The sequence below is a fragment of the Taudactylus pleione genome, unplaced genomic scaffold (assembly GCF_031769625.1).
Source record: "Taudactylus pleione unplaced genomic scaffold, aTauple2 ptg000010l, whole genome shotgun sequence".
Taxonomy (NCBI): domain Eukaryota; kingdom Metazoa; phylum Chordata; class Amphibia; order Anura; family Myobatrachidae; genus Taudactylus; species Taudactylus pleione.
Genome location: NW_028284413.1, coordinates 3,706,705 through 3,728,194, shown reverse-complemented (window position 1 = coordinate 3,728,194; position 21,490 = coordinate 3,706,705). Strand labels below are relative to the sequence as shown.

Here is a 21,490-nt window from a genome sequence, read left to right as displayed (position 1 = left end):
AGGAGATCGCATTATGCATTCTCGAGTTATGGACCGCAGAACCTACAAGCAACCAAAATGTATATTTTAGATTCAACTGTTAGGATGCTAAAGGAGGCATTACCAGAAAGACTCCGGCTGTTAGAGGCAGGGAAAGTCTATTTGAAACAACCTGTTAAATGTGTCGTTACATATGCTTCTCCTCTGGGAACCAATGAGATCAGCAGGAAGTTCTCCCTTTGTCCTGTTTCAGTCTGGGAGGGAATAAATACATGTGTCCGATCACTGGTTTGGAAGTTCATGCTGAATTTTGGGTGAACTGAGGATATCTAGTCAGAAGTTTATCTCTGGGTCCAGAGGCGCAGCGTATGTATAACCGTACTTGGTCTGTATTATTTCCTTTTACGCCTAAATTATGTATGTATAGATTGCGTGTAACTGACTGTACTTTTACCTGAATAATACTTGTGCATTGGAACCACAGATTCCACTCCTGTCTTTATTTGCGGTCATACTGCGTACGCAATTAGCGTTGTGTTTAGAGGTTTATAGGCAGGTTTGTCTTAGAGGTTCTAGGCAGGTGAATCTTAGAGGTTTATAGGCAGGAATGTATTAAAAGGTTTATTTACAAATTCAACAGTGGGGGCTCATCGGTTTATCACACTATCTGATACACGATAACACTCCGTCAGTCCTCTCTCAGCAAAAGGGTGGAGGCGCCTTTTGAGAGACGCATTAGTCTTTCATTACAACAGTGTTGCTGAGAGCGTATTGCCGATTATTGTGTAGAGGAAGCGCTGATCAGAATCCAGGGACAAGAGAGGAAAAAAAAAGTTTTTTTTCTCTGTTGATAGAACCTTACGTTTAGAGGGGTGCCGCAGTATTGAGTATGCGGCTGAGATGCATTTTTGCATACGCAGTTAAAAAGTCATTATACGCTTGTGTGGTAGTCGCATAATTCTGTATGCGGCCTGTCGCACAATAAGCATATACGCACTTCCGGTTCTGCTGCCACGTGTTTGAACAAAGCCATTAAGGTTTAAATTTTTTTTCTATCTACCAATATCTGGGTTAAACGTTTATTTTCTGCGCAGAAAAAAAGTGTGTAACAGTGAGTATGTGTTGGACAGTTAAGGGTATCGTATGATCCTTAAGGGCTAGGTGCAAGGGTTAGCCTAGCCGCTCGGTAAGCAGCTTACCGTTCAGTACACAGAGCAGGTGTATGGTTTGTTATTTTTGTTAGGGACCGGCTCTCAGTGTGACTGCAGTGTTCAATAAAATTTGAGCATTGTAGTTGAGCCGCACTAGGTGTGATTGTGAGCTGAGAGATAATAGGTGAGCGGGGCGCATCTAGAAATTTCGTCCGTAGGTGAGCGGGGCGCATCTAGAAATTTCATCCGTAGGTGAGCGCAATGATGTGCTGCTAATGGAGGAATATGATGAGAAAGAGTGTTAGACCGTTTCCCAGAATTGGTACTGTAGTTTTGATAAAAATGTGTTAGATAATGTCCAGGATCACATCAGTATGGTGCGATCCCGAGAGAAAAAGATTAAGTATTTTGAATGTTTAAAAAATATGGCAGCATGAAGGGGATGCTTGGCTTAAAAATGTGCAAACGACGCAAACTAGCGTTGCGAACGCATTGCCAGAAAATACATCTACGACGCTGAGATGCAATACGGGCGAGCCGCAAATTGGCGCGCACGTGCGGCAAAGTAGCGTCGTGGAGAGTATTGCCAGCAGTTCACGCTCACCTCCCCCACTTTATGTGGATGGAGGTGCAAGTACGGTTACCAAAAATACCAATAAAAATTTAACAAGTAATTTGTACCCCCTCTTAAGTAACCATAAAGAAAATGTTTATGATGTAGAAGATGAGCCTATTGTAATGTCTGCCATTTCCCATGCTGTGCAAATGATAGATGCTGCATCACCACAATCACGGGTGGTGCCGCCATCTCCATCGGTAACAGCAAGGGAAGTGTTAATACACTCTGCACCAATTGAGGAAGTTGTTAATACCATACGTAGCAGCAGCAGATTAAACCCCCAGCCAGGTAACCAGGTCAGAGGTAGCAACGATGCCGGTCTGCATCCCATTTGGACAATAACTGTTCCGAATGGAAATGCGGATGCAAACGGTGTAGTGCCCACGAGGGAAGTAGTAATGCATTGTCCATGGACAAGAGCAGAACTGAATTCCATCATAAATGATTTCCCCAATCCCAAAAAGGAACTAGCCAAATGTCAAAGATTTTTCAGAAATTTGGGTAGTTCTCCTGAGCTCACTAATAAAGATTGGCGTGTGGTGTTAAGGGCCTGTCTACCACGCAATACCGACGTGACAAAATTTATCACGGACTGTGTATTGGATGGCGACGTTCCCTTAACAGACCAAGTAAACCAAGGTAACATTTCCCGCATTGTAACTCAATTGGGTGTATATTTTCCAGTAGTAGTTAACTGGAACAAAATTTTTACAATTAAGCAAAAAGAGAGTGAAATTGCAGAAGAATATTGCGACCGGGCTCTGCAGGCTATCACCCAGTACACTGGGATAGAAGATATTAAAGATAGCACTCACCACAGGGGAATGATAGTCACGGTACTCATGGACGGTCTGAAAGACGATTTAAAGACTCGGGTTCAGACCTCACAGCCTGGCTGGCGGGGACTTACAATAGATAACCTCATAGAGTCTGCCATAGAACATGACAAAAACATCTCAAAAAAGAGGGAGACCCAGAGCGAAAAATGAATGGCTGTCAGTATACAAGCTCTGGAGAGAATGACGTTAACTTCACAGCCAACCGACACACCTGCACCCACACACACACCTGCACCTGAACAATTACACGTCCTCACCAATCCCACACCACAGCAAACACATCCTTACCCCACATATCATACACAACCACAGGTCCCATACTCATATTCCCCACAATATCCTTACCCTCCCTATCCTTACCCATACCCACCACCATTCCCTCTTGCTCAAATCCCACAACAATCTTTTCATCCACCCCGTTCAAAATTATGTTTTAACTGTCACCAAGTGGGACACATAAGTAAGTACTGCAAAGCGAAGAACACCACACAGGAACACGAGTTTCCCATGAGTTCATAGGTAACCCCAGTATCTTCTCCCAGGCCTTATATGACTATTTACAATCTTTTCAACCTATCAATGGATCTGTTCTAATGTAAAATGTGGATGATTTATTGTTGTATTTTGGGTCATGTTTAAATGATATTAAACTGTTGTGCTTTATCTCCCACTCATAGGACACAAGGTTGCTAAGGATAAACGGCAGCCATGCCAGGCTGAGGTCGACTACTCGGAATACTATCCAACCCAGTGGCATAGGCATTATTTAGAGCAGTAGCTATTGATAACAAGATTTAATTGCAGGAACCTGTATGCAGATACTATATCCCTAGAATTATTAAAAATGATAGGGGCACTTATTTTATAGGTGACGTTTCCAAGAACATGTGTAAGATGATGGGTAACAACACTGGGATTATCCCAGATTGTCTTTTCCTTTATTTGCCCCCCCTTTGAGATACTGTCCAAACAGGCAGCCTCATGTGAAAATATGATAATGAGGTTACTGTGCAGGGTCTCACGAAGATGAATGAGAATAACCGAAATTGGAAGTGTTATTAACTAACATGTCTAATGCAAACTGTCATGATGTCAAATCTGAAAGAATTTATGATCCAAATTTTTTTTTAGCTCAGGTTGTTTGACTGATCGGTGGAAAGGTCCGTATCTGACGATACAGCATCCTCAAAGGGTGGCCAGGGAAGATACGTGGGTCCATTCCGCTCACTATAGGGAGGTTAACCAACCGGTGGAGATACAAGGCAGAGACAAGGCCGATAACGTGGACCTGTCGATTGCGAGCTTGTGCCGGAAGGATTAAAAAGGTGACGGTGAGATATCTGAGCTAAAGAAATGTGTAGATCAGTGCTTCAAGCAATGGAGTGGTCTGCTGTGGTCATCCTAGTTCTTTTTTTTTTTTCCAGAGTTTTATTTTTTTTTGTCATGATGATCTGTTTGGGGATGCTCGGTGTCTGTGATGGGGGACCGATAAAGGAGATGTGAGCTGATGGCGGAGCTGATGGAGTGGAGTCAGGAGGAGGAGTGCTATACCAAATCAGGGGAGTGCCGGTCCAATTTCAGTACAGTAAATTGTTGTGAAAATGTGAATAACAATAATAAGGAAGAACTGTAATTCAATCCTGAGTTATGACGTAGTGTATAACAATGTAGCCTGAGTTTGAGTGGTCGTGCATGGATATAACGTTTATGTTGTTTTAAGTCATCTTAGGTAATGCAGTCCCAACCCCTTCCAAGGCTCTCCTTATAGGATAGGTGCATCCCCACATCTTTCCCATGATCCCTTAAGGATCCGCGGTGTGCGTATAAGGGCAGTTTTATGTCCCTCCCGGAGATGCATTATCTGAATGGTTCAAATGACCATACTGTGTCATACCATAATAACATTGAACGGTATATTCTCATGCATGGCTAAACAGATTCAAATTAGGTTGTGAAAGCATGTTGTTTGCTATCAAAGGGTGGACTGTCGAAGCTGAATAATTGAGTGAGACAAGTTCAGTTTAAAATGTAATCGCGGCGACGCCATCTTGCGAATGGCCGCAAGACTCCATTTTGGAAATGAGATCGCAAGACACCATTTTTGTGGTCAGCCAATTCAAGTTATAACTCAGGAGCTAAGAACAGATGGCAATGTTTTTGTTAACCTACCAAGGGCAACTGAAAAAAACAAGCTTTCTGAGTAAAAGTAAATAAGAAGAGACAATGGGTATTTTTACATACAAATTGGGAATCCCTGGATGCAGATAAAGTATAGTTGTGGCAATTGTAATATAATATCTACACAATTGGATTTGTCTGAATCTTAGACAGAATGGCCCCAAATTCCACAGCTCGAGGTGATAATACATTTGCACTTCACACAAGAGTCTGTGAGAACAAAAGAGGTTTTGTTTTCCTTTGAACACACAACAGGTGGGGGCCTGCTGACAGAGGGCATGTAGAACTACAACCCTCAGCCATCCACACTGCTGGATGTTCACTTCGTGTATGAGAGATTATGCACTTAAATCTCACCCATTAATAACTAGCGTCCTTATACCAAACCCTGAATACCCACACACTACATATTCGCACATAAGGTTCCATAAGCATCAAAATGTATGATTCAAGAAGGTTCAGTTAGTTTAAATGCTAAGAAATAAAGATATTTGTTAACTAAGGAATTATACAAGATAAACATGTCATTCTAGGAGTTGTTCTGATGCATACTCTTTCCACAGTTTCCCGGTGCTATCGGTGAGGAGATCGCATTATGCATTCTCGAGTTATGGACCGCAGAACCTACAAGCAACCAAAATGTATATTTTAGATTCAACTGTTAGGATGCTAAAGGAGGCGTTACCAGAAAGACTCCGGCTGTTAGAGGCAGGGAAAGTCTATTTGAAACAACCTGTTAAATGTGTCGTTACATATGCTTCTCCTCTGGGAACCAATGAGATCAGCAGGAAGTTCTCCCTTTGTCCTGTTTCAGTCTGGGGGGGAATAAATACATGTGTCCGAACACTGGTTTGGAAGTTCATGCTGAATTTTGGGTGAACTGAGGATATCTAGTCAGAAGTCTATCTCTGGGTCCAGAGGCGCAGCGTATGTATAATCGTACTTGGTCTGTATTATTTCCTTTTACGCCTAAATTATGTATGTATAGATTGCGTGTAACTGACTGTACTTTTACCTGAATAATACTTGTGCGTTGGAACCACAGATTCCACTCCTGTCTTTATTTGCGGTCATACTGCGTATGCAATTAGCGTTGTGTTTAGAGGTTTATAGGCAGGTTTGTCTTAGAGGTTCTAGGCAGGTGAATCTTAGAGGTTTATAGGCAGGAATGTATTAAAAGGTTTATTTACAAATTCAACATAGAATATGGATACTATTTTTGAGTGGTCTTTAGGTCTTGCCTATACATATCAGACCACATGGACATTCCAGTTGATAAATCACTCCAGGTGTCTTACTGTCAGTATAATCTCTGATGTTCCATGGTTTAACATATTTGTACTGATATGTTTTAGTCATATACCATATAATTACAGCCTTTATAACGTCCACATCTATATAAGACAGAATTGTGATATAGATTTTTTCTTCTCTGCTGGGAGGTGACTTTTATTTAGTTTGCCTTTGAGGTTTTGGGATCTCCTCCAGCTGACTGAGATCTTGATGCTCAGATCACTAGCTAGATCTTCATCCATATATAAAACTTGCCAGTGTTTTTGTAGACTTGTTTTGATCTGTCGGCAATCCTTTCAAAAAGTTCCTACAAATGTGATTTTGTTACATTTTCACCTCGTTTAAATTTGGGTATTCGCAATTGGTCTCTGGGATATTTTCTTAACATATTTATAAGCTTGTTTAATTGATATTGTACTGTACCCACTTATGAGAATCTCAATATTATTCCCATAACAGGATGATGATAGTAGAGAAAATCAAAATATACTGTATTCTTATAAAAAAAAATATTTTAATGGATACTTTAAAAATATATTTATATACACTGCAATAACATAAACATTTCACTTATTTTCGAGTATCTAATGCAGTGATTCCCAACTGCGGTCCTCAAGGCACACTAACAGTCCTGGTTTTGGTGATATCCATGCTAAAGCACAGATGGGTTAATCAAAAATACTGAGGTACTAATTAAGTTTCCTTTGCTGAAGTATGGCTATCCTTAAAACCTGGACTGTTAGTGTGCCTTGAGGACCGTAGTTGGGAACCCCTGATCTAAGGTAATCAGAAAGGTATAAGAATCTACTCCCATTAATCTTAAAAGGGTCTGTGTAGCCCTAGTCAGGAAGAAAGGACCACAAACAATGCTTGCCTATTCTCCCAGAACATCCATGAGACTCCTACATTTTGGGGAGTTCCACATCCCGCCCCATGTCTAGTAAAAGGGTAGGATCGGAGACAGTATTATGCATTTCTCAAGAGCCATAATGAATCAATTTAACCTGCCCTATATGTAATATGCTATAAACCAGGGGTTCCCAACCACGGTCCTCAAGGCACACTAACAGTCCAGGCTTTATTTTTATTTATTTTTATTTTATTTATTACCAGTTATTTATATAGCGCACGCATATTCCGCAGCGCTTTACAGAGAGAATATTTGGCCATTCACAACAGTCCCTGCCACAGTGGAACTTACAATCTATATTCCCTACCACATGCACACACACATACACACTAGGGAGTGTGTGAGGAAACCGGAGTACCTGGAGGAAACCCACGCAAGCACAGGGAGAATATACAAACTCCACACAGTTAGGGCCTCATGACCTCAGTGTTGTGAGGCAGTAATGCTAACCATTACACCGTCTGTGCTGCTCAAGACCATACTTGAGCACAGGTGACTTAATTAGTACCTCAGTTATTTTGATTTCACCTGTGCTTTAGCATGGATATAACTAAAATCAGGACTGTTAGTGCGCCTTGAGGACCAAGGTTGGGAAGCACTGCTATAAACTGTCCATGGGAAATATATCTATAAAGACTCAAACGTATGACATCCTGTGATATCCTGTACGACTTTGTAATGATTTATAATCACATACAGCTGTCCTGCCAGTGCAGCTAAATATTTTAATTTCCTCGTATGTTCTTAAAGTTATTTATTTCACCTAGACTTTTGTTTTATTATAGGATGGCAGCCATTTTCATGGCATCTTTTCTCTTTTGCATTGCCTTTGGGCATGTTTTCTCAATGTGTATGCTGACTGACTATACCATGTACGTGGAGAGAGAGGAGTGTGCCTATTGTATTGCCGTCAACACCACCATATGCTCTGGATACTGCAAGACAGCGGTATAGTCTAATATCTAACTATTATCATTATTTATATATATCATATATAAAATTAATTGGTTTATTTATTTGTTTGTTTGCTTGTCTGTTCGGTTATACATTCAGACACCCCTACACCGGTCAGGATGAAACCAATGCGAGATGGTCCAGTTGGATCTTGGGCAGGTTTTAGGAGGATTAGAGTTCCGGTCGGACCTCCCGTTGGTGTATTCTGGGCAGAACTTTGATCCGGGGAGCCTGTTCTGAGCCTTTCACTGGATGGGTTTGGCCGAAAACCTCACAGAGTGGTAACATTGGATCCCAAAAGACATATTAAGGGGTTGAGGTCCCGGACGGATTTCCCATTGGTGTACGCTGGGCAGACCTTTGACCCGGGGATGCTGGGCAGAATTTTGACCCAGGGAGCCTGTTCTGGACCTTGGATGGATGGATTTGGATGAAAACTTCACAGAGGGGTGGAAAATTGGTCTGGGATGCCTGATGGAGTGGTTGGAGTCCCAGTTGGACCTAACGGCAGAGTGCGCTGGGCAGAACTTTGACTCGGGGAGCCTGTTCGGATCATGGAGCCTGTTCTGGGCCTTCCACTGGATGCATTTAGATGACATGAAATAATACAACATAATAACTAGAAGATTTAAACCTGGGCAACGCCTGGTACTTCAGCTAAAATATATATATAAATAAATTAGTAAAATAACAGTAGTAAAGTGCCTCTGGCGCTAATCAATGATGTAGAAGAAAAAATATAAAAGAAATGATACTATACTTGGGTAATTGGATGTCGTTCTGTGTAACCAGCAATGACATATAAAAAATGAAAGAGAAAAAATATAATAGTGCAATTCTGCTTGAAGTAAAGAAATTTCTAAATTTAGTAACATAAATCTGGACTTTTTTACTACCAACCTCCACCCGGATACATCACTGCCTTTCTAACCAAGGCTTCTACTATGCACAGTGCTAATTTTTCATCCACTCCCGGTCCGGCAATACCACTTCCGGTTTCGGAGGAAACCAGAAGTTCCGTCCCCTTCGATTACCGGAAGTAGTGCTAATTGGGACCACCTCTTCAGTATAAATATGGCCACAGCCTCACAAGCATCCTTTGATAAAGACCTCATCCTTTGATAAAGACCTTACCGCTCGAAACGCGTCAGCACACTGCATGCTGTCCAACCAGACCCAATCCAGGGGACCTTTGGAGAAACAGTGAGTCACGCAGGGCCTTTCCAGAATCCCCTGTTTGCAAACAAAGCGCTGCTTTTTACCATTAACTGCTGGTACGGGTCCTTGTATACGGACACTTCATATATATTTTTTATACATTGTGCTCCTCATAGAGCTTATTTGTTTTTATATTGTGCTCTTTTATAAATTGTACAAATGTTATGGCTTCTAAGCTAATTATTGAATTTTATGGCTTCTTAGCTGAATTATGTTAATACATTTAGAAATGTATTTACTTCAAGCAGAATTGCACTATTATGTTTTTTCTATTTTTTTTTATATGTCATTGCTAGTTAATCATATACATTAATTATAATAAGAGTATATTATTTAACCATGGGACAGTAAGATACTCAAGTAAACTCAATTTCAAGGTACTTAAATCAAGGCAAATTAAAGTTATTATATTTTTAACTGTTTGACCCATTATTCTATTTTTTTAAATTGCACAGGGTGTTTCACTCGCTATTACCCCAAAGTTATTCTTATAACTTTTAAAGGAATTGATGTAATTTAGCAAAATTTGACACAGTCCCACCTCGTGTCTGTGTGTTACGTGCCTATATGAACCGGTACTTATTGTCCAGACGTACTGGAAAACTGAGTCAATAAAAGTTCATATCAGCATGTAACACACAGACACAATGAATGTGGACGCCTCAGTACACAACACCACTGTCAGAAGCAGGAATACCTAGTGACTATCAGTGACGGCTCCAGAGGTGGGGCTGCAGCACGGTCCAAAATTCATATGGAGGAACTACACATACTGGCATCCTCACTGGCAGTTGGTGTGGCTCCCCTATTTGAATTTTGGACTGCACTACTGACTAGGGTGGTGTACAGCTGGCCGTCACTTCGTGTATGCGTGAACAGCTGGCCTGGATGCTAATGGCGCACAATTTCAACACTTGCTATGATTTTCTCATGTTTCTCATAGCCCAAGGTATGTCTGTGTCACATTTCACTAAATTACATCAATTACTTTAAAAGTTATAATAAAAACATTGGGGCCAATAGCAAGTGAAACACCCTGTAGTACCCCAGCGTCAGCCCAGATGAATTTGGTACCCTAGGCAAGATTTTAGCTGGTGCCCCCACCAGAAATAGATGCCACTCAAAAGCAGCGTCACACCAACATCTAAATCTGGATGAGAGGGAAAGAGTCTAGCTGGAGCCACTTAATTTGCAGTCAATGTCATTCATCAATATAATATATTAGTGATAGTTACAAATAATGGAAACTAGTAGAGATGCAAAGTATCCAGTGGCGTAACAACCGTCCCTGCAGACCCCACGGTGGCTTGGGGGCACTGGCAGGGGAGGGCGCGAGGATTCGACACTTGGGGAAGAGGTGGCAGATGACAAGTGGAATGTGTAATGCGCCAGATACCGCCCAGCCAATGCTCAGCCCCGACTGTCGGCGCTGGTAGAAGGGCTGTGGCAGCTGGGACACTGGCCGCTGTGTGTGTGGGCAGGGACAAGAGGAGGATTGGGGACTGGGTGTCTCCAGTGACAGATCCCCTCCCCCTGACATCTCAACTTGTCGCTGCTGTAGTCTCCACTGGCAGCAGCAGCCTGGTGGTAGCCGGAGCACGCTGTACAGCAGTCAGACAGCCTGTGCACTAGTACTAGCAATGGCTTACTACATGCCCAGTGCCTCCTCCTCGCAGCACCGCACAGACTAGCAGGAATACGGTACCTCCAGGCGTATGAGGACATGCTGGAGAGATACAAAGGTACCGGCTAATGGCTCAGGGAGAAGGGCACCAGGCACCTAAAATAGCTGAAGCCAGGCAGCCAGCAGCAAGTGTCAGTTACTGCAGATAAGGCAGCAGCAGGGTATATGACACACACATGCTGGAGCACTACTGCATACCATGGCTCTGTCTCATGTTTGACTCCACTGCCCCGTGTGCTGCCTTCCAGCAGTCTATGGAGGGGCTCCCATCAGTCTCTAGGGGCAGGTTGCACCATAGGTCAAGCTTCGGAATGCGATGCGGTGTTCTTCATGCATACCGGTGTACCTAACGCCGGAATGCATGCAAAGGGTGGCGGGATGCATCACATCCCGATTGCGATGCTTCATGCATCCCGTCCTTGGTAATAGGGGTCTGTAGGTGGGGGGGAGAGTGCGCCAGAAACTTTTTTGGCAGGTGGGAGCAAAATTTATAGTTACGCAATCTCGAGCGCATCTTTCTGTGTAAGCAGGAAGCAGCCCTGGCACATGCCTCCCAGGCTACAGGAACTATGCAACCACAGAGCCCCAAGCTTGCCCCATATCGGACTTTAGCTTTTTGGCTGGTGTTCTTCTTTTGCTGGCTGGAATTCTTGCTAATACCGGTGTCCAGGCTGCAACTGTAGGAGATCTTGTGTAATGAGCAGAAGCTGAAGGCTGGAGGGTGCGCTGTGATCGTGGTGATCACGCCGCCTACTAATGCTGCTCCAGCTCCATTAGTGTAGCAGTCACTGCCCAGCCCACCCCTGGGCATCCCCTCTGGAGCTAGTACACCCTAGGCAAGTACCTAGGTTGCCTATGCCCAGTGCCAGCCTTGTAGTACCCTATGCTGAATTAATGGTTAACTAAATTATCTTCAACATCAATTAATTTAATCAGTAGTCTAATTCAATTTGAAAATAAAGACTGTAAGCAGATTATTGTGCAAGCTTTTAGTCTGTAAATTATAATAAGTCAAGAAAACACAAAGGCTGATATCTGTCAGACAATACTATCATGTGCCGCATTAGCTACTGTATATAACTCCCATCTAGACATCAGCTATTATACTCCAAATCTAGTAGCGCATTATCCTCCTCCTTCTCGTCACAGCTGAGATCAAGATAATGGTGGACAGAGCCGACAGGGTTCATCCATGGGTGTATGGCAGTGAGCGTGACTATCTCGGGCCTCACTACCTCTGAAGGCCATCTTCCCCAAGGCTTCTGTACAGAACCAATACTGTGCAAAAATTACTTATATATATATTAGAGAGCTTCAGGTACCTAATGCTGAGTACACACTGGCAGATGTATTGGCCATTCAATTGAATAGCCAATATATTATGTTTGCATCGGCCAGGCTGCACTGACGATATGTCTGCGAACAATGTCATTCACAGACATATCGCGTCGGCTGTGCTGCACGGCTGATGGACAAATATACTGTATCTGCAGACACATCTGTCCATAGGCAAGCGCGTACAGGCATGCAGCGGCAGTTGCGGGAAAAGAGGCTGGACACACCAGCAGCACAGCCGTTGACCGATATATATGCAGATATATTGGCTCATCGTGCTGTGTGTACGGGGGGGGTGTCAGCCAACCGCCCGTACGCTTGCTGCATATGCCGAGGGTGAATACATCACAACTGGGGGGGCACATGTAAATGCCTTACCAGTTGTGACATCATGAACGACACATCGGGCTGATGATTGGTAAGTGTGTTTGAAAAAATGCGGCAAAGTAAGAATGCTTTCAAAACTAGAATTGTTTGTATCTTGCTAATTGCTAAAAATAAACTAGAAAGTGAATGAACAGAAGAAAAATCTAAATAAAATCAATATTTGGTGTGACCACCCTTTGCCTTCAAAACAGCATGAATTCTTCTGCACACAGTTTTTGAAAGAACTCGGCAGGGAGGTTGTTCCAAACATCTTGGAGAACTAACCACAGATCTTCTGTGGATGTAGGCTTGCTCATATCCTTCTGTCTCTTCATGTAATCCCAGACAGACTCGATGATGTTGAGATCACGGCTCTCTGGGGGACATATCCTCACTTCCAGGACTCCTTGTTCTTCTTTACGCTGAAAATAGATCTTAATGACATTGGCTGTATGTTTTGGGTCGTTGTCCTGCTGCAGAATAAATTTGGAGCCAATCAGACGCCTCCGTGATGGTATTGCGTGATGGATAAGTACCTGCCTGTATTCCTCAGCATTGATGACACCATTAATCCTGACGAAATCCCCAACTCCATTTGCTGAAATGCAGCCCCAAATTTGCAAGCAACCTCCACCATGCTTCACTGTTGCCTGCAGACACTCATTTTTGTACCGCTCTGCAGCCCTTCTGTGAACAAATTAAAAATTTTACTCATCAGTCCAGAACACCTGCACCAGAACACCTGCCATTTTTCTGCACCAGAGTTCCTATGTTTTCGTGCATAGTTGAGTCACTTGGCCTTGTTTCCACGTCAAAGGTATGGCTCTTTGGCCGCAATTCTTCCAGGTAGACCACTTCTGATCAGACTTCTCCGAACAGCAGATGAGTGTACCTCGGTCCCATTGGTTTCTACCAGTTCTGAGCTGATGGCACTGCTGGACATCTTCTGATTTCGAAGGGAAGTAAGCATGATGTAATTGGTATGTGGATATGATCTTAAAGGGCGCACCTAATGGAACTGTGTATGTTAAAATCTAGGGTCAATGCTGTCAACAGATGTTCTATCGTATACTACTATGCGTGTCTATATGTATATATATGAGTAGATGGATATAATGTATACAGATGAAAGTAGCGTTTATTAAAACATGATATAGCAATTCAGTCCAAATAAAATATAACATATAGCAATGAGTATATACAATGTGCATCAAGGTAAATGGCAGCACAAATTGGTACCATAAATTAAAAATTATTCCATAAAGTCACACAGTGTCTATAGTTTAAGACCAGCGTATTTCAAAATCGCTGCTTAACAGATGGTTAAGAGACCTGTAGTTCCTGAGCAGTCTTCTCAAGGTTATCTTTGTAAAAAACTGGAAAATAGCATCCGGCACTATTTGTCAAGTATTAGGTCCACTTTTTTCTTCCCTTGGTCAATATTTCCAATGCCGTCTGTATTAATTATATATGACCTGGAACAAATCCGGTCAAAAATGCTGTACTTAAATCGATGGACAGTCAGATAGTAACGCTGGGTTCCTTATTCTGATGTCCTAATTAAGGTATTGTATATGCATAGGAATGCAAGGTGGGATTGGTGTGGTTAGGGTGCGCACACCTCCTACCTTTGGCTTGTCAGCTTCGCTTGCAAGTGGTGAGTTGCAGCTTGGCATGTTCCCTGCCTTGCGTGAACTCGTTGATCTGAGGGGTCCGCGTCTTCCGCCTCCCTCTGTGTGTTGTCCCAATCAGGCGCCTGCGATGCGGGCAGCAGGTCTGGGTCCCCCCTGGTAGAGCTCTTACCATGGGTCCAGGTCACCTGATGCTGTAGCGATGTGGGCTAGCGCGTGTTGGAGCGTGTAAATCTGTAGTTAGTGCATGCACCTACGCGTTTCTCCCAGGTGGGCTTCGTCAGGGACAGTGATTGTGTTGCTATGGGCACAGTCCTTCCTTTTATAGGTGCCTTAATTGCACTTCAATTGGAACATCATTAGATAAATTGTTTCTGACTGTGTCTCTAATTAACAGCAATTAATGTAGTTCTCAGGTTAATTTTCTCCAGATATCTTTACTCAATAAAAATCAGAAAGTATCTATATAACTTATACAGATAAATAAAATAAAAAAATAAAATGTAATGTAGTTTGAATGTCAGAATAGATGCAAATATATGTTTATAATAAATTTTATAAACTTTCTCCCTTTTCCTGTACCAAGATCCAGGCCCAGCTGTTTCTTTTTCTTTTTCATTATTGAACTTGTATTTCATCAGATACCATCTATTTATCCTATAGGACCTTTATCCATATGAAAACCAATATATATAAGACTTAGAGTCCAATAAATCAAATGCATCTGAAACATCCTTCTTCTTTTCCAATATTGCCAACCGAGCACCATGGGAAATATTCTTGAATTATGGAAGTACTTAAGCAATCCCAATTTTAATTATTATTTTTACACATAAAAGCTATTTTTTATTTTTATTTTTTCTTTATCATCACTTTTAAACATACAAGCCATTTTTTATAAACATATATTTGCATCCATTCTGACATTCAAACTACATTACATTTTATTTTTTTATTTTATTTTCCTGTATAAGTTATATAGATACTTTCTGATTTTTATTGAGTAAAGATATCTGGAGAAAATTAACCTGAGAACTACATTCATTGCTGTTAATTAGAGGCACAGGGCCTGATTCAGAGCCGGACGCTATTTGCGCTCGCTCGTTCAGAAAAAGGGGCCGAATATTTAAATAGAGCGCTCGCTCTTTGCGGTCTGTTGACGCCTCTATGTCTGAACGAGCGAACGAAACATGCGCTCGCTATTTTTTAAAAAACGCCCCCTGGCCGCTCGCATCCTACGTCATCTCCGCTATTTATTAGATTTAATCGAGTACATTGAAAGGCGTATGAACTGCTCGCAGTGCTTGTGGTAGGATTTTCTTACCGCAATCATGCGAGCAGTTCAGGCTAAAAGACAACCAAGTGACGTGGTCGATGACGCTGCTTTGTTATTTATGCACACCCTTAAAACGCCCGTTTGGACCGTTTGCCACGCCTGCGTTCGGATCTCCACTCCCCGTTTTCAAGCACCTTCCCCTGTTACCACCCACAAACGCCTCATCCTGTCACTCAAAATAGCAGGCATTCGCTATTTTGCGAGCACACAATTTCCGACCGCAATGAATGGTTCGCGCATGCATATTACAACCCATATGCATGCGCAGTTGTGCGAACATCGCTCGGAGCGAACGAGCGGCCGCTTACGAGCGGCTGTGAATCAGGACCACAGTCAGAAACTATTTATCTAATGATATTCCAATTGAAGTGCAATAAAGGCACCTATAAAAGGAAGGACTGTGCCCATAGCAACACAATCACTGTCCCTGATGAAGCCCACCTGGGAGAAACGCGTAGGACGCATGCACTAATTACAGATTTGCACGCGCCAGCCCACATCGCTACAGCAACAGGTGACCTGGACCTGTGGTAAGAACTCTACCAGGGGGGATCCAGACCTGGCGCCTGATTTGGACAACACGCGGAGGGAGGCGGAAGACGGTGACCCCTCAGATCAACGAGTTCACGCAAGGCAGGGAACATGCCAAGCTGCAACTCACCACTTGCAAGCGAAGCTGACAAGCCAAAGGTAGGAGGTGTGCGCACCCTAACCACACCAATCCCACCTTGCATTCCTATGCATATACAATACCTTAATTAGGACATCAGAATAAGGAACCCAGTGTTACTATCTGACTGTCCATCGATTTAAATACAGCAATTTTGACCGGATTTGTTCCAGGTCATATATAATTAATACAGACGGCATTGGAAATATTGACCAAGGGAAGAAAAAAGTGGACCTAATACTTGACAAATAGTGCCGGATGCTATTTTCCAGTTTTTTACAAAGATAACCTTGAGAAGACTGCTCAGGAACTACAGGTCTCTTAACCATCTGTTAAGCAGCGATTTTGAAATACGCTGGTCTTAAACTATAGACACTGTGTGACTTTATGGAATAATTTTTAATTTATGGTACCAATTTGTGCTGCCATTTACCTTGATGCACATTGTATATACTCATTGCTATATGTTATATTTTATTTGGACTGAATTGCTATATCATGTTTTAATAAACGCTACTTTCATCTGTATACATTATATCCATCTACTCATATATATACATATAGACACGCATAGTAGTATACGATAGAACATCTGCTGACAGCATTGACCCTAGATTTTAACATACACAGTTCCATTAGGTGCGCCCTTTAAGATCATATCCACATACCAATTACTTATTCTGGTGACCTTGGAAGGGGTCACTCTGATCTGTGGCAGCCCTAAGGATTTATAATACAATTTTTATATCACTCCCTGTCATAATAGCGCGGATTTCACCCTACTACTATACTGAAGTAAGCATGATGTGTCTTTCATCTGATGCACTAAGTTTCCTTGGCCGACCACTGCGTCTACGGTCCTCAGCGTTGCCCATTTCTTTGTGCTACTTCAAAAGAGCTTGAACAGCACATTTTGAAACCCCAGTTTGCTTTGAAATCTTTGCCTGTAAGACACCTTGCTGTTGCAGTATAACTACCTTGTGTCTTGTTGCTGTGCTCAGTCTTGCCATGTTGTATGACCTGTGACATGAATCTGTCTTCCACAACTACACCTTTGTAGCAGAGTTTGGCTGTTTCTCACCCAGTTTTAAGCCTCCTACACAGCTGTTTCTGTTTCAGTTAATGACCATGTTTCAACCTACATATGAAAATGATGTTCATTATCACCTGTTTGGTTAATCATACACCTGACTATGGACCGGATTCATTACCGATCGCAACTGCGATTACACACTCAGATGGCGATTGTTGCGTTCTATGCATGCGTATGCATCACAGTGCACGAAGGTCTCACTGCGATCAGACTGCGATCGAAGTGACTACGCAGACCCATCGCAGAGTGATTGACAGAAAGTAAGCATTTGGGGGTGGTGGTCGGCAAAATGCAGGCATGCCAGCACATTTTAAACCAGTTACAGGGGTGTGCATAAATTAGCCATTGCGATGCCATACGCAGCTTGGGCTTTCATTACGTGCGATGAGGTTAGTAATTTCAGACCTTGTGCAAGTGTGCGTGAGGCTCCGATGATACTCGACGTTACCGATGCTTTTGCAGACTTGCTAAGTATAATGGATATGTGTAAGGTGAAGTGAGCGTCCTTATGTTAGGCTGTGATGGCATTGCGATAGCAATCATTACCTTATTTTCGCAGTGAGACTGTGGCCCTCATTCAGACCCGCTCACAAGCGTTATGCGCTCGCAAGTGGGTCAATGGTGGGGTACTGCGGACGCGGCTGTTGATCAACAGCTCGCCCCGTTGTGTAGGTGGGGAGAGGGGTGGCTGGCCAAACGAAGGCATTCCCGAAGGAACGCCTGCCATTTGGGGGCGGCCATACTGACATCACGAGTGATGTCAGTAGTGAGCTTCCGGCTCCATTACAGCCGAAAGCTCACTGGGGCTTGCGGCAGACGAGACTCTACTACAAGGGTCTCGTCGCAAGCCCCGATGGTCGCGGTGGTCAAGACCATCGTGACCATCACCTGGCCACTCGCTAAAGCTGTGGGCTTTAAAAAAAAAAGCGGCCGCCCTCATTCAGAGCGAGCGCTCGCTTTTTGCGAGCGGCTCTGAATGAGGGCCAGTGTGCGTAATCCCAGCTGTGATCGCAGTTACGATCTGTAATGAATCAGGCCCTATAATCCTACAAAGTCCCTGACTTTGTGCAAGTGAACCTAGAAGAATTGATGCTGTTTTGAAGGCAAAGGGTGGTTACACCAAATATTGATTTGATTTAGATTTCTCTTCTGTTCATTCACTTTGCATTTTGTTAATTGATAAAAATAAACTATTAACACTTCTATTTTTGAAAGCATTCTTACTTTGCAGCACTTTTTTTCACATCTGCCTAAAACTTTTGCATAGTATTGTATGTCTCACGTTTAGTACATATACAAGATATACTGTAGATTTTGAGTAACAATAGCTTATCTAATCTCCTACAGTGTGTCCAGTAGGGATGGCCATTGACCATCAATAGTTAGCAATCATCAATAGTTAATTGTCATTGGTTTTACCATTGATGGCAGAGAGCCAATGGTTCTCCGCCATCGATGGACATGTAGGAGTAGATGGTTATCTATTTCTTTTTTTGACGGGACAAAGCTTAGCCCCTCCCCCTGGCACCAGATAAGCCCCACCCCCATTTTTGATTGGTCCACAGCCTGCCATGCTCTGAGCAGCGGTGGCCATCGAGGGTTGCAAACCATCAATTGTTCACCATAGATGGTTTTTGTGCCATCAATGTTAACCATCGACGGACTCCCCACCAATGGCCATCCCTAGTGTCTTACTACAGGGAGACTCTGCCCCTCCCTCCCCTCACAGCTCTTATTGTCTGGCAGATTCCCAGACACAGCCTCACTCCTGTCTCCTCTACGCAGCATTGCTAGAATAGGACTGATCCTACTTGTCAGCACCTGCAGCCAGCAACTGCCTATGGTGGTGGAGGTGGTTGTGAGTAGGTGAGTGGGAGTTGTGTGTATGGGTGAGGGGGACAGAGATGACAGACAGAGAGGTGGAGGGTCAAGGGGAGCAGAAATGAGAGACTTGGAGATGGGGGGCAGATGTGAGATGTGCAATGCCGGGCACAATAATTATCAAACTAGCGTATGACGAATTCAAAATACAGAGTCGTAAGAGGGCTAAATAGCACCCTGTGACGACCCGCCACCATATCGCCTAACGTCATTACGTCGTGTGGAGGGGACACGGCCTGCAGCACTGAAGAGTGCAGAGCTCTAATCAGTAGCATAGACTGCTCAGGTGCCTGCCAAGAGCATCTAAAGGACGCTCTAGCAGCGCCACAGTAGTGATCCTACTAGCCAGTAGCAAAGGCCGTGAGGTGGGGATAGTACCACCAACAAAACCCTGCACGTTTGGACCGGTCGCTCACCCCTAGTTACAGCACTGCCAAAATAAAAGTTTAATATAAGTGTAGAAAGCATAGATATGATGTCATAATTAACTAATATCACATCTGTTGTATGTATATGATTTTACTATCTAACCCTATTGTGTTTCTTTTGTTTACTATTAAATTGTTCATGTTATTAGCAAGAACAATAGCATACCGCCTAAATGTCACTATTCTCAACCACAAGAGTGTCCTAAATCTAGGGAATTGTCTCACAATGTGACAGAACCTTTGTCCCAGCTGCCAGGACTGTTGGGACAAAGGTTCTGTCACATTGTGAAACAATGAAAAGGTGTTTCTAGGAAGGGGTTGGAGGAACATCAGGAGCAATAGGTCTGCATCCAGGGGACTTTTCACATTACTGCAAATGCACAATGTTCCGACTTGAAGACTTACAATGTTTATAGGTATGCATTAATGTGCTGCATTTATCTTTCAATACAGCTCGTAATGTTGTTGTTTTCTTTCACAGGACATCAACATGAAGGGAAGACAACCAAAGACCAATCCGAGTCAGAATGTCTGCACATACAGTGATTATATTTACAAGACTGTCTCTGTTCCAGGCTGCCCAATGGATGTAAACCCACTGTATACCTACCTTGTGGCATTAAGATGCAAGTGTGACAAATGTAACACTAACTACATTGACTGTATACAGGACAGGATCAACTCTAATTACTGTACAAAACCAAGAGAGCCAAAATATTTGCTCTACAATTACATATAATAATACAGAAACATTCTTACAGTATACCCAGATCCTCAACTGTTTAGCTAAAGAACCCATCATTTTATTATACACTACCGTTCAAAAGTTTGGGGTCACTTAGAAATTTTCTTATTTTTGAAAAAAAAGCACTGTTTTTTCAATGAAGATAGCATTAAATTAATCAGAAATACACTCTATACATTGTTAGTGTGGTAAATGACTATACTAGCTACAAACGTTTGTTTTTAAAGGAATATCTACATAGGTGGATAGAGGCCCATTTCCAGAAACCATCACTCCAGTGTTCTAATGGTACATTGTGTTTGCTAAGTGCGTTACAAGACTAATGGATGATTAGAAAACCCTTGAGCAATTATGTTAGTACAGCTGAAAATGGGTTTGCTCGTTAAAGAAGCTATAAAACTGTCCTTCCTTTGAGCTAGTTGAGTATCTGGAGCATCATATTTGTGGGATTTTCCAAATGGCCAGAAAAAGAGAACTTTCATGTGAAACTCGACAGTCTATTCTTGTTCTTAGAAATGAAGGCTATTCCATGTGAGATTTTGCCAAGAAACTGAACATTTCCTACAATGGTGTGTACTATTCCCTTCAGAGAACAGCACAAACAGGCTCTAACCAAAGAAGAAAGAGAAGTGGGAGGCCCGATGCACAACTGTGCAAGAAGACAAGTACATTAGAGTATCTAGTTTGACAAATAGATGCCTCACAAGTCCTCAACTGGCAGCTTCATTAAATGGTACCAACAAAATGCCAGTGTCAACGTCTACAGTGAAGAGGCGACTCCAGGATGCTGGCCTTCTAGGCAGAGTGGCAAAGAAAAAGCCATATCAGACTGGCCAATAAAAGGAAAAGATTAATATGGGCAAAAGAACACAGACATTGGACAGACGAAGATTGGAAAAAAGTGTTATGGACAGACGAATCGAAGTTTGAGGTGTTTGGATCACAAAGAAGAACATTTGTGAGAGCAGAACAAGTGAAAAGATGCTGGAAGAGTGCCTGACGCCATCTGTCAAGCATGGTGAAGGTAATGCGATGGTGTGGGGCTGCTTTGGTGCTGGTAAAGTGGGAGATTTGTACAAGGTAAAAGGGATTTTGAATAAGGAAGGCTATCACTCCATTTTGCAATGCCATGCCATACCCTGTGGACAGCGCTTGATTGGAGCCAATTTCCACCTCCAAC

The 21,490-nt window shown here is 42.8% G+C and overlaps 1 protein-coding gene across 1 annotated transcript; it reads left to right on the top strand.

Annotated features, from left to right (window-relative positions):
• The first annotated feature begins 7,755 nt into the window (after nucleotides 1-7,755).
• Nucleotides 7,756-20,574, top strand: TSHB (thyroid stimulating hormone subunit beta). Its single transcript, XM_088467424.1, has 2 exons — nucleotides 7,756-7,917; nucleotides 20,047-20,574. The coding sequence occupies exons 1-2, from the start codon at nucleotides 7,756-7,758 to the stop codon at nucleotides 20,302-20,304; spliced, it is 420 nt and encodes a 139-aa protein (XP_088323550.1). The 3' UTR covers nucleotides 20,305-20,574.
• The last annotated feature ends 916 nt before the right edge of the window (nucleotides 20,575-21,490 follow it).